General features: G+C 45.4%; 5 protein-coding genes across 13 annotated transcripts in view; 2 read left to right on the top strand and 3 right to left on the bottom strand.

The window, feature by feature from the left end:
* LOC311008645 (stonustoxin subunit alpha-like) overlaps positions 1-4,458 on the top strand; it is a 42,154-nt gene extending 37,696 nt beyond the window's left edge. For both annotated transcript variants that reach the window (XM_084002426.1, XM_084002425.1), the window contains 3 exons: positions 745-918; positions 1,888-1,934; positions 3,635-4,458. In XM_084002426.1, coding sequence (XP_083858552.1) covers positions 745-918; positions 1,888-1,934; positions 3,635-4,155 — 742 coding nt within the window. In that variant the 3' untranslated portion in view covers positions 4,156-4,458. The remainder of the gene's footprint in view (positions 1-744; positions 919-1,887; positions 1,935-3,634) is intronic.
* LOC311008608 (uncharacterized protein) overlaps positions 1-12,242 on the top strand; it is a 248,212-nt gene that overhangs the window by 54,722 nt on the left and 181,248 nt on the right. The gene's annotated exons all lie outside the window — the stretch shown is intronic.
* LOC311008662 (programmed cell death 1 ligand 1-like) overlaps positions 1-12,242 on the bottom strand; it is a 106,783-nt gene that overhangs the window by 69,036 nt on the left and 25,505 nt on the right. The window lies entirely within an intron of this gene.
* Positions 1-12,242, bottom strand: part of LOC311008641 (endophilin-A1-like) — a 106,901-nt gene that overhangs the window by 81,322 nt on the left and 13,337 nt on the right. The window lies entirely within an intron of this gene.
* On the bottom strand, positions 9,543-11,234 carry LOC311009035 (low affinity immunoglobulin gamma Fc region receptor II-c-like; the record flags this gene model as incomplete). Its single annotated transcript, XM_084003011.1, has 6 exons — positions 9,543-9,646; positions 9,816-9,974; positions 10,058-10,297; positions 10,381-10,641; positions 11,043-11,078; positions 11,204-11,234. 6 exons carry the CDS (start codon positions 11,232-11,234, stop codon positions 9,543-9,545), a joined length of 831 nt encoding a protein of 276 aa, XP_083859137.1.

Genomic DNA, 12,242 nt, shown 5'->3' with positions numbered 1-12,242 from the left:
ACTGGCTGCCTGTGCATTTTAGAGTCCATTTTAAGATTCTTTTATTTGTTTTTAAGTCTTTAAATGGTCTCGCCCCCCCTTACCTCTCTGAGCTCCTTCAACCCTACCCTCCTGCTCGGTGCCTCAGGTCAGCTGACCTGCTGCTCCTGGAGGTACCGAGGTCCAAAAGGAAGCTCAGAGGGGACAGAGCTTTCTCCACTGCTGCCCCAAAACTCTGGAACGAGCTACCATTGCACATTAGACAAGCCTCCTCACTGTCCATTTTTAAAACCAGTCTTAAAACCCATTTTTACTCCCTGGCTTTCAACTCCACATGAGACTTTACTCCTGTTTTAGTGTGTTTATGGCCCTGCTTTGATTTAGTGTTTTATTGTTTCTAATTGCTTTTAAAAACAATGAAACACCTGTTTTACTGTCTGTTTTATTTATTTGAGTGTTTTCATTGTTTTATGTCTCTGTACAGCACTCTGTTTTCAACTACGGTTGTTTTAAAGTGCTATATAAATAAAGTTGAGTTGAGTTCTAACGCTTCAATTTCTCTCTCAATCATTTCAGCTCGTCTCTTGTCTTTCTTTTAACGTCCTCCTCTGTCCATCTCTGTCCATCACTCAGCCACGCTTATCCCACCCAGAACAACATCAACACAACAAAAGACAAATATCACTTCTTCTCATTTTAAAAAGTGGACAAATGGACATAAGTCTATGTAAAGTCCCCAGAAGTGACAGTAGTGTGTGTCTTCAGTCTGTCAGGTTGTCTCATCACAGAGGACGGCTGTTCTTCTCTGGCCTCAGCTCTGGACTCCAACCCCTCCTATCTGAGACAGCTGGACCTGAGCTACAATCATCCAGGAGACTCAGGAGTCAAGCTGCTGTCTGCTGGACTGGAGGGTCCACACTGGAGACTGGACACTCTCAGGTGAGGACAGGTGGACAGACATCAGACTGGACACTCTCAGGTGAAGACAGATGGACAGACATCAGACTGGACTCTCAGGTGAGGACAGATGGACAGACATCAGACTGGACACTCTCAGGTGAGGACAGATGGACAGACATCAGACTGGACTCTCAGGTGAGGACAGATGGACAGACATCAGACTGGACACTCTCAGGTGAGGACAGATGGACAGACATCAGACTGGACACTCTCAGGTGAGGACAGATGGACAGACATCAGACTAGACACTCTCAGGTGAGGACAGATGGACAGACATCAGACTGGACTTTCAGGTGAGGACAGATGGAAAGACATCAGACTGGACTCTCAGGTGAGGACAGATGGACAGACATCAGACTGGACTCTCAGGTGAGGACACATGGACAGACATCAGACTGGTCTCTCAGGTGAGGACACATGGACAGACATCAGACTGGACACTCTCAGGTGAGGACAGATGGACAGACATCAGACTGGACTCTCAGGTGAGGACAGATGGACAGACATCAGACTGGACACTCTCAGGTGAGGACAGGTGGACAGACATTAGACTGGACACTCTCAGGTGAGGACAGATGGACAGACATCAGACTGGACTCTCAGGTGAGGAAAGGTGGACAGACATCAGACTGGACTCTCAGGTGAGGACAGATGGACAGACATCAGACTGGACTCTCAGGTGAGGACAGATGGACAGACATCAGACTGGACACTCAGGTGAGGACAGATGGACAGACATCAGACTGGACTCTCAGGTGAGGACAGATGGACAGACATCAGACTGGACTCTCAGGTGAGGACAGATGGACAGACATCAGACTGGACACTCTCAGGTGAGGACAGATGGACAGACATCAGACTGGACTCTCAGGTGAGGACACATGGACAACAGTCTCTGACTGAGGAGCTGGGCTTCATGTTTACTGGTGTTTGCATGTCTTCCTGCAGGGTGGACCATGGGGGACAGCAGAGACTGAGACCTGGTCTGATGAAGTGTGAGTATGTCTTCAGTAACTCAGCTGCTCCAGATTTGAACGTGTTCATGACTGAAATCCGATTCTAATCAGGACGTAGCGTTTGTTTCTTCGTGGCTGTAAAGATGTCGTGTTGTGTTCACACCAAACGCCACATTTTCACCTTCAATTACACACAAAGTCAACGCAGAGACGCAAACGGACGCCAATTCCTGCCGGACGGCAACGGAGGCGAATACCCAACATTCCCGTTGTTGTGGTGTTTGTGTGAGTTTAAATATTTGAAGTGAAGAGAGAAGTTCCTGAGACTCTGTGTCTCTAAAGCGTCTCAGCGTTGAGACGGTCCTCCTGTCGTCCTGACGTCCCTGAATCCTAAATGGAGGACCCAGATGTTGTCTCCTGGGTCTGTGGTCCCCTAGAGGTCTAGATAGTAGCTCACATTAGTCCAGAGACCAGACCAGACTATGTGGAGGAACCAGAGACTGTCTGTGGTCCCCCAGAGGTCTAGATAGTAGCTCACATTAGTCCAGAGACCAGACCAGACTATGTGGAGGAACCAGAGACTGTCTGTGGTCCCCCAGAGGTCTAGATAGTAGCTCACATTAGTCCAGAGACCAGACCAGACTATGTGGAGGAACCAGAGACTGTCTGTGGTCCCCAGAGGTCTAGATAGTAGCTCACATGAGTCCAGAGACCAGACCAGACTATGTGGAGGAACCAGAGACTGTCTGTGGTCCCCAGAGGTCTAGATAGTAGCTCACATGAGTCCAGAGACCAGACCACAGGTTGGTCTGGTTTCAATCTTTAGTAATTTAAGGCCAAACTGTGATATTTTTAGGACCAACGATGTAATTTTGTGGTGTTTTTGTTTAGTCTGTTGATCGTCAGTGATCCAGAACAGACAGGTTCGTTCTCACTAATCCAACTTTCCTAACGGCTCTACATATATTACACTAATTATACACATATATAGAAACCTGTTCTCCAGGCAGGACCACACGGCCTCCCACAAAGAACACCCCCACTCCACATGGCTGACTGGTCGACACCCACACACACACACACACACACACACACCCACACACACACACACACACACACCACACACACACACACACACACACACACACACACACACACACACACACACACACACACACACACACCCACACACACACACACACACACACACACACACACACACACACTTGTATAGTATTTAGTTAGATAGGCCACTTGGACTTAGTGTATGTTTCTTGTTTATTGTTAATAAACCCCTTATGAACATACTGCTGTGTTTATTAATGCTGTATAAGAATGAATGATATCAACCTCTTCTCTGTGAAGAATTCACTAATCCTTCAACTGTTTGTACTCATATTCTAATAGTTATTAATTATTGGCATTTGGAGTACAAACTCCTTAATATTGAGACTGAGTATTGATATTAATAATGATCTATTAATAACTGAATCTGCTCCTGCTAGTTCCCCAACACTGTGTTTTTCTCTGTGATCCAACAAAACACACACCACTACACACCGGTGTCCTATTTATCAATGAAATGTATGACGTGACCATCACCATCAAGTTACCGCCCCCTTGTGATGTCATATACTAATACCCAAAGTATATTTATCAAGCTTTAAAACACAAACCAAAAACACCCAACTGTCTCCAACAATAACCTTTAGCTGCATTGTGTTTGTTCTCTCCATCAGATGTCTGTGAACTGGAACTGGACACAAACACAGTCAGCAGAAACCTCAAACTGGACGACACCAACAGGAAGGTGACACATGTGTTAGACGACCAGTCATATCCAGATCATCCAGACAGATTTGTCTCACGGTCTCAGCTGCTGTGTAGAGACGGTCTGACTGGTCGCTGTTACTGGGAGGTCGAGTGGAGAGGAGATGTTGATATATCAGTGAGTTACAGAGGAATCCAGAGGAGAGGAAACGACTCTCTGTTTGGAGGGAATGATCAGTCCTGGAGTCTGTATTGTTATGGTGGTCGTTACTCTGTCAGTCACAAAAACAAGCGAACACTCATCTCCTCCTCCTCCTCCTCCTCTGGTGTGGTAGCAGTGTACTTGGACTGTCCTGCTGGCACTTTGACCTTCTACAGAGTCTCCTCTAACAAACTGATCCACCTCCACACCTTCAACACCACATTCACTGAACCTCTTTATCCTGGGTTTACAGTCTGGTATGGATCATCAGTGTCTCTGTGTCTCTGAAGCTGTTCACAACAAACACAAAGCGGTGTGATTACATTCAGAGTCGATGCAAAGATGTGGATGAAAACATAGCAGTTTGTAATCAGTCAGGTTCATTCCTCCTTGTACTTGTTGTAAATGTATTCATGCTTGTGTAAATGTACTTAAATGAATGGAGTATATCGGGATGGCTTTGTCTTTAGACTGAACCTTGTCGTGTTGAGGAACATGCATTAGTGACTGGAGCAACTAGTTGCTGTCCAGTGAAAACCATCAACATGAAACACAGAGCACACACAGATTAGAATAGAAAACATCATGTCTTTAACATATTACAAATAAAAAACATATTAAACTGTTTCTTCATTGTTGGAGAAGATGCTCCTGCTAAATCCACTAAGGAATGATAAACTATGATGATGCTGCAGCTGTGATTTTCCATTCATCAACGCTTTATAACGCTTGCTCTTGGGTGATGTTGGGAGATACACAGACCAGCTGAGGAAGACGGCTGCACGATGCATGTGAACGTGTCTGGGTATTGTTACCACCTGGCTCTAAGGTGGCAACAAGGAGGGAGGCGACACACAGATAAAGCACCAAAAAGGTACTTTTATTTGACAAAAGTAAATGAACTTATTTAGAAATGAATGTGGTGTGTAGGTAAGAAAAGGAGTCAGTCATGTCAGCAGTGTGTGGATGTGTGGACAATATGGTGAGATGTGTGCTGTATAGTGCCACAAACCAAACAAAGGAAGGAACAATCAAGGGTCTGGAGCCAGCTGAGAGAGAGAGAGGCTATGCAGAGGGCCGACTTCTATGCCCTCTGGAGAGCCCAGCCCACATGGGCAGGTATAATCACGAGCCTCGACCCAAAAAGGGAATACTGTAGTGATCAATAAAAATCACGAGGCTGCTTGGGCAAGAAGTGCCGAGCGATTAAATACAGAAGTACCTTTAAGAGTAACATGTTCTAATATAATACTGACAACAACTTCACGGACGTGAGGATAGTGTAGAGGTAACGTGCCGGCTTTGCATGCAGCCGGCCACGGTTCAATTCCTGACTATGGAAGTTTGAGAAACTTCTTTCTTTGGCTGGAACTCTCTCTCTCTCTCTCTCTCTCTCTCTCTCTCTGTCTCTCTCTCTGTCTCTCTCTCTCTCTCCCTCGCTCTCTCTCTGTCTCTCTCTCTCTCTCTCTCTCTCTCTCTCTCTCTCTCTCTCTCTCTCTCTCTCTCTCTTTTAGATAGGCCTAGTAAATGCATCTACATTGACCAACTCATTTATCTCAACAATTCAATGAATACATTCAATGAACCTATTAATGAACTCACCTGAAAGGAATGTATGTGGCTGTAAATTGCATGCAGCAATGCCTTTGTCATTGGGATCTATAACATGCTATTAATAATAACATCTTTATATCTATCATGTTTTTGCAAGTTATATTTGGGTTCTGGGGAAATTGTATGACATATTTATCATAGTTAAGGTAAAATGTTGGTCTAATTCTCTGATCTAAAGACAATTATACAAGCAAAAAAAACCACACATAAGATGTCCTAACCGGGATGTGAAGCTGCGATGCCCATGTTCGGGGGCAGGAGCATCACCACTCACCCAACAAGGGGACTTTAGATAATGATATGGCCAGTCGGTCTTAAACAAAATAAACGATTTATTCATATTTTTTTAGTTGCAAGCGTGTATTCTTAGACGCTTGATGAAAATATAGTCTGTTTGTACTTCATATATGTAATTTTGGTCATTTTTGGTCTTTGACGTGATGAAATCACGAGGACTAGGCTTGGCGGAACCTTCTGCTGGTCCAGTTGTTTCCGACAGACGGACTTCTCTGAAACCCCCGCTAAAGTAAGCCTGATGGTTAGCCTGCCCCGGAGCAGGCTAGTTTGGTCGGATAAATTCCCATGGTTACTTAGCGGAGAGTGCCTCAAGTCACGTTGATGGAACGCAACTCTCGCTAAAGGTAGCGAGGCTTATCGAAATTAGCCCGGCTTTGCACTTAGCGAGTTTGATGGAATACCCCTCTGCTTTGTTCTGTTGTTTTTTGTTTTGTTTGATTTAGTTTTTTGTTGTAAGGCTTCTTTGAGCACCCGGAAAAGCACTATATAAAACGTTTTTATTTTATAATATATATATTTTCATAATTATTATTATTATTACGTGTTTAATCAAGGTTCATGAACTGAGATGCATTGAAAATAAATTGAATTATAAATGTAAAAAAAACTTTTTTAACTGAAACTCTGCTTTCCACCAGCAGGTGGCGGTAAAACGCCACCAGGATCCAAGTGAAGCCAGGGTCGGCCATCAGTGTATGGGGGTTGGGTGGACCAGGTTGGGGGTGTGGGCGCGGCGTGGGACGCGGCTTGGGGGCTGGTCTAGGCGTGGTCCTATTTAAGTCGACGCTCCCTTCTTTTTAGAACTAACAGATTCGAACCGCAGCGGCCCGCAGCGGTCCACCCCGCGGTCCACCCCGCGGCTCCTCCACCCCCGTCAGCCGCACGCCGGCCGGCCACATGTCGCCTCGCCCCGCTCCGCTTTCATGGAGGACGTGGGGAGCCGCCATGTTGTTTCTGAGCCTCGTGGTTGCCTCCGAGGGGGGGGGGGGGGGGACACAACCAGGTCGACATCAGTCAAGAGGACAATGTCAAAGTCATAGAAATGGAAACTGGCTAACTGATATCTGGCTAGTTAGTGAGTGAGCTAGCTAGCTATCTCGTCCCTCTCCAGAACGGAGGGGAGTGAGTCAGCTCATTTTCTGCCACTGTAGCACTTAGGCATGGTGGAATTACCAAGCTAATGAGCCGGCTGTGCGCTAGTTAGCTTAACATGTCTCTGAGTTGCAGCGGCAACGCCAGCTTTCGCGGGTGGAAGGTCATCCGGTCAATGACCCCCACCCGCGACCTCACAGCCAGGACCAAGATGTCCGCCTGTGGGGCGGGATGGGGGACGCCGACCTCCGCTGGCTGCCAACTTGGGTCGGCTAAGCAGACAGACAACGCCATCTACTGGTGTGAGTCTCCGGCGAGGCAGCGGAGCAACTCCATCAACATCACAGTGCACAGTAGGAGCAACTAGAGATTTACATGATCCTTCCTCTTTTCTGGACTCTTCAAAGATAGATGTTTTGGAATTATTTTTTTAATTGCATTATATTTCTCCTTCATACACACTTCCACGTGTCTCCAGGTACGCCGGTGATCCTGCAGACTCCAGTCCTCCCTGTGATGGAGGGTCATGAGGTCAAGCTGGCCTGTAAGACTAACAGGTCCTCCAGCCTCCCAGCTGATTTCTATAATGATGGCTCCTTGGTCAGTGCTGAGCCTACAGGTCACATGACCATCCACCAGGTTTCCAAGTCTGACGAAGGCCTCTACAGGTGTACCGTCGGTGGTGGCGGCGAATCTCCACCCAGCTGGCTGTTTGTCACAGGTGAGGAAGTGCTGAGTCAGCAGCTACGTTTCTAATTCCTTCATGAATATCGGAGCGTTCGGCGACTGTTTAAACCCTTTGAGATCACATCCCCCTCGTCATTTTCTTTTCTTCAGCTCGTACCAACCACTTTCAAGCAATAATATCATGACATCCATCGATCGGAGCTGGAGAAGGTCGAGAGCTAATCTTTACAACCATCAAATCAAATTCCTCTCAACGTAATGAATGAAAAAGTTACCTTCCTTATCGTACCAAAAAAAGCACCAAAAAGCAGAGGTTAGGAGCCGAACCGTGAACTTGGCGGAAACCTCCAGTTCTGCGAAGTGAAGCCAAACACCGAAGTGCCTTAAGCTTGCATTCTCTCTGCTGGCCATCAGGGTCGACTCCTCTGGCTATATATATATATATATATATGTATATATATATATATATATATATATATATGTATATATTCACCTGACCAGGTGTGTTTTTTAATTTTTCTAGAACTTCGGAGCGTGGCCGACTCCTCCATGTCTGTGGTGAGAGTGATGTGCCACCTGGTGGTCTTCTGCCCGTACTGCATCTCCACCGTCCTCTTGGCTAGAATGTATCGCCACAGGCCCGCAGGTAACACCGACCTTCTGATGAGTCTGCAGCGGAGAAATAAGAAATAATGGGAGTAGAATGAATCAACATCATCAGCAGGCCAATCTTTGTGTTGTCATAGCAACCATAGTAGTTATTTGAATAAATCAATCGGTCAATGTCTGACATCACAACGTGCTTCATTTTGATCAAATTCACTCGGGCAGGAAGGAAGCGGCGCGTTTCCATGGCGACGCCTCCACCTGGCGAGGATGATGAGGAACCGTACGATGACATCACCACCGAGCATCATTTCTGAACTTGTTGTTTTGATTTATGTGTACATGTGTTGTTTTAGTGCTTTTCTGTTATTTTGTTTTGTCAATAAAGTAAGAAAATAAAAGTGAACCTGGTCAGTCTGAATAGTTTAAGTAATAATTTAGTAATTGCTTTTGATTTGTTAACTTTGTGTAGCATTTTAGAAATGGAATATAATATTCATCACTATGTATTATATTCCATTACTTAGTTCCTTAATCCTGCACAGTACTGAGACTAAACTGTAGGTTGCTAAATAACAAAGCATCATAAATGACTAGGGTGACCCCTAGTGGTAGAATCAGGAACAACACAATCATTCCAAACCCTTTAGAGTCAAATAGATTGTATTCACATATTATTATTTAAATTCTATAAAAAGTTGGCTTTTACTTTTACATAAAATTCAAGCTTTTATTTAATTTTAAATTTTTATTTATAATTCAGTCTCACTGGGTTTTGAAACATATTTCTTTAAGGGTGACGAAGACATAGAAGTTCACCCTAATCGTTTCTCGATATCATCCAGCGTCCACGATCGGCGCTACATTTACGCATCCTCGGCTTCTGTCAGCGTTTCTTGGACAGAATCGATGTTTGGCCAGCGGAGAGAATGAAAGTTCGAGGGCACTTCAGCTTTGGCTTCACTTTTCAGAACCGGAGGTTGCCACCTCACGTTTACCTTCCCCACGGCGCGACTCTACGAGAACTTCAGGACTGTTAACTTTACGTTGTCTCATCTCTAGAGAACGTTGAGATATCAGGCAACGCTACTGAAACAAACAAACAAAGCTTTATTGAAAATATTCAGAATGACAAAGATGCGATGTAGAGAGCAGAGTGAATGCAAGTTTGAGGCACTTCAGCCTTGGCTTCACTTTTCAGAACCAAAGGTCGCCGCCAGCCGTCTAGGAGTGGATAAGAAGCGGGAGATGCAGCAGAATAAATTCTCTCAGCCTGAAATACATCATGAAGCGTATCCTCCGTCATAATATAAAATATAATATATATATATATAAAATATAATGTATTATAATTAGGACACAGCTTCTGTCTCTGCAGCTCAGAAGTGATGCTCGGTGCTGACCGCCACAACGTCATCATCAGCCGAGCTCTGCTCGCCGTCGTTGGGTGGCACTGTTGCCACGGAGACGGGAAGGCGATTTCCTGTCAGAGGAGTTTGATAAGCAATATTAAAAGAAGGGTAAGCATGACAAAAAACAGATTGATTTATTGATTGATTTATTGATTGATTGATTGATTGATTAATTGATTGATTGGTTGATTAATTGATGTATTTATTGATTGATTGATTGATTGATTGATTGATTGATACCTGTGGTTCTCTGTCGATATAAAGACACCATGAGGACAGTGGAGATGCAGTATGGACAGAACACCACCAGGTGGCAGACCAGTCTGAACACGAGGTGGAGGGGTTCTGAGTCAGGGGGCGGGGCTGACGAAGAGGGCGGGGCCACGGTTGCAGGTTTACCTGCAGACAGAAATCCCACCTCTTCAGGTGAATATCTGGATGAATGGACTGCTGGACTCAAAGATGACCTTTGACCTGCTCACCTGTGACCGTGACCCAGCTGGGCGGAGACTCTCCGTCACCGACGGTACACGTGTAGAGGCCCTCGTCAGACCTGGACACATGCTGGATGGTCATGTGACCTGTAGGCTCAGTCCCGATGAGGGAGCCATCCTTGTAGAAACCAGCTGGGAGGTCGGAGGTTGTCTTTGTCCTGCAGGACAGAGTGACCTCATGTCCCTCCATCACAGGGAGGACTGGACTCTGCAGGATCACCGGTCCACCTCAACACAGACACAGAAGTCCAGCTGACAACGAGACCTTTACTCTGGCGGGACGACTTTTATTTTGGATTGTGTGATCTTACCAGTGACGGTGATGTTGATGGTGTTACTGGTTTCTCCGTCTCCGGACTCACACCAGTAAACTCCACTGTCCACTGGGACAATGTGGCTGAGGCTGCAGGAAGAACCAGCAGGTTTCCCCCAGTAATCACACTTAGTCCTGGTTTCGTGTCTTGTGGTCCTCCACAGAGTCCATCCAGCTGGACCCCCGTCGTCCTCACAGCTCAAAGAGAAGGACTTTCCTTCAAACAGCTGAGAGCTGCTGGGACTCGCCGTCAGAGAGGCTGGAAGAGTAAGAGTTTTCTTTGAATGACCAGATGGGTTTCACAGAGCTAATCGTATCATCTCCTGGGTCTGTGGTCCCCCAGAGGTCTAGATAGTAGCTCACATTAGTCCAGAGACCAGACCAGACTGTCAGACAATTTGCCACTTTTTTCTCTGAATATTGCCCCCCTCTTTCAGCTCCATTTATTTTGTTTTATTTTCTACAGTCAGCCTTATATACGCCGTCGTACGATGACCACGACTACCCCGACATCTTGTTTACAGTCTATGAAATGACGCCATCTTTGATTTCCCCTTGAGTTCCCCTTTGAACTTATTTCCCCTTCCAGCCCCCCGGGGGGTGGAGATGAATCATTTTCAGGTTTGTGGACAATCAACAATGTTTTGAGCGTTTCCTGACCTCGGCCTGTGGAGCAGCTCAGCAGCGAGGCCAGAACTGAAGAGGAAGGACACAACAACAGAGCAGGCTGGTGATTATATGCAGGATAGAAACAGGATGGTCAAACAGGATGAGCATCGTTGAATTAGATGTCGTTGCATCAAAGACACGGCGGTACTTACGGAGCAGACACAGCACCGAGGGTTCGTCCATCCTTAACACTCGTGAGATCTAGACAGGAGCAGCAGACAGGAGCAGTCAGTGGGAGTTGTAGTTTTTTTTGTCAAACATCGTCTGCTCAGGCATACTTTCACCTAGAAACTCCATTTAAACTTTAAAATGTCTGTCTATCTCTCTCTGTCTCACTCAGAAGTGACAGCAGGTGCGCTCTGATTGGCCGACAGGAGCAGTCAGTGGGAGTTGTAGTTTTTCAAAGAAGACAGACAGACAGACAGACAGGACAGACAGACAGACAGACAGACAGACAGACAGGACAGACAGACAGACAGGACAGACACGTCACAGGACCAGCTGCGGTTGATTGCTCTGCTCTGATTGGTGGGCTCCATCTGGCCCTGGTTGCTTAGCTACCAAAGCCTGCCCCCAGCAAGCCTGACTGTGATGAACGTTTTACTGTTGCTCACATGTGATGACATCATTAGGGCACTCTTCACACAACTCAACTGGGAACCGTAGGGTCGCCGGTTCGAGTCCCTGTATGGACCAAGAATGGAGAGGTGCCAGTTCACCTCCTGGGCTCTGCCGAGGTGCCGTTGAGCATCCAGCTTAATTATACTTTTTCACATATTCAGCTTTTTAAATATTCTTTTCAGCTATTCAGCTTTTTCAAACTTTTCACATATTCAGCTTTATTAATATTCTCTTCAAATATTCAGCTTTTTCAAACTTTTCACATATTCAGCTTTTTTTTTATATTTTCTTCAAATATTCAGCTTTTTTAATATTTTCTTCAAATATTCAGCTTTTTTTTGCAGTGTTGCTTCAGCATTAAAGCATTTCCACGCATTTTCTGCAGGAAATGCATTTTCTAGTTATAAAAGGCATCATAATGCTAATGTTATTAACCAACAGAATGAGATTAAAACATATTATAAGTATTATTGTAATGTATTACAGACATGTCCCAACAACCTTTTCCATGGTACATATATATAGATATATAGATATACATATACATATATAGATATACATATATTGATA

The sequence above is a fragment of the Eutrigla gurnardus genome, assembly GCF_963514095.1.
Source record: "Eutrigla gurnardus genome assembly, chromosome: 23".
NCBI lineage: Eukaryota > Metazoa > Chordata > Actinopteri > Perciformes > Triglidae > Eutrigla > Eutrigla gurnardus.
The sequence above is the reverse complement of the archived record's forward strand: the minus strand, read 5'-3'. Positions and strand labels throughout refer to the sequence as shown.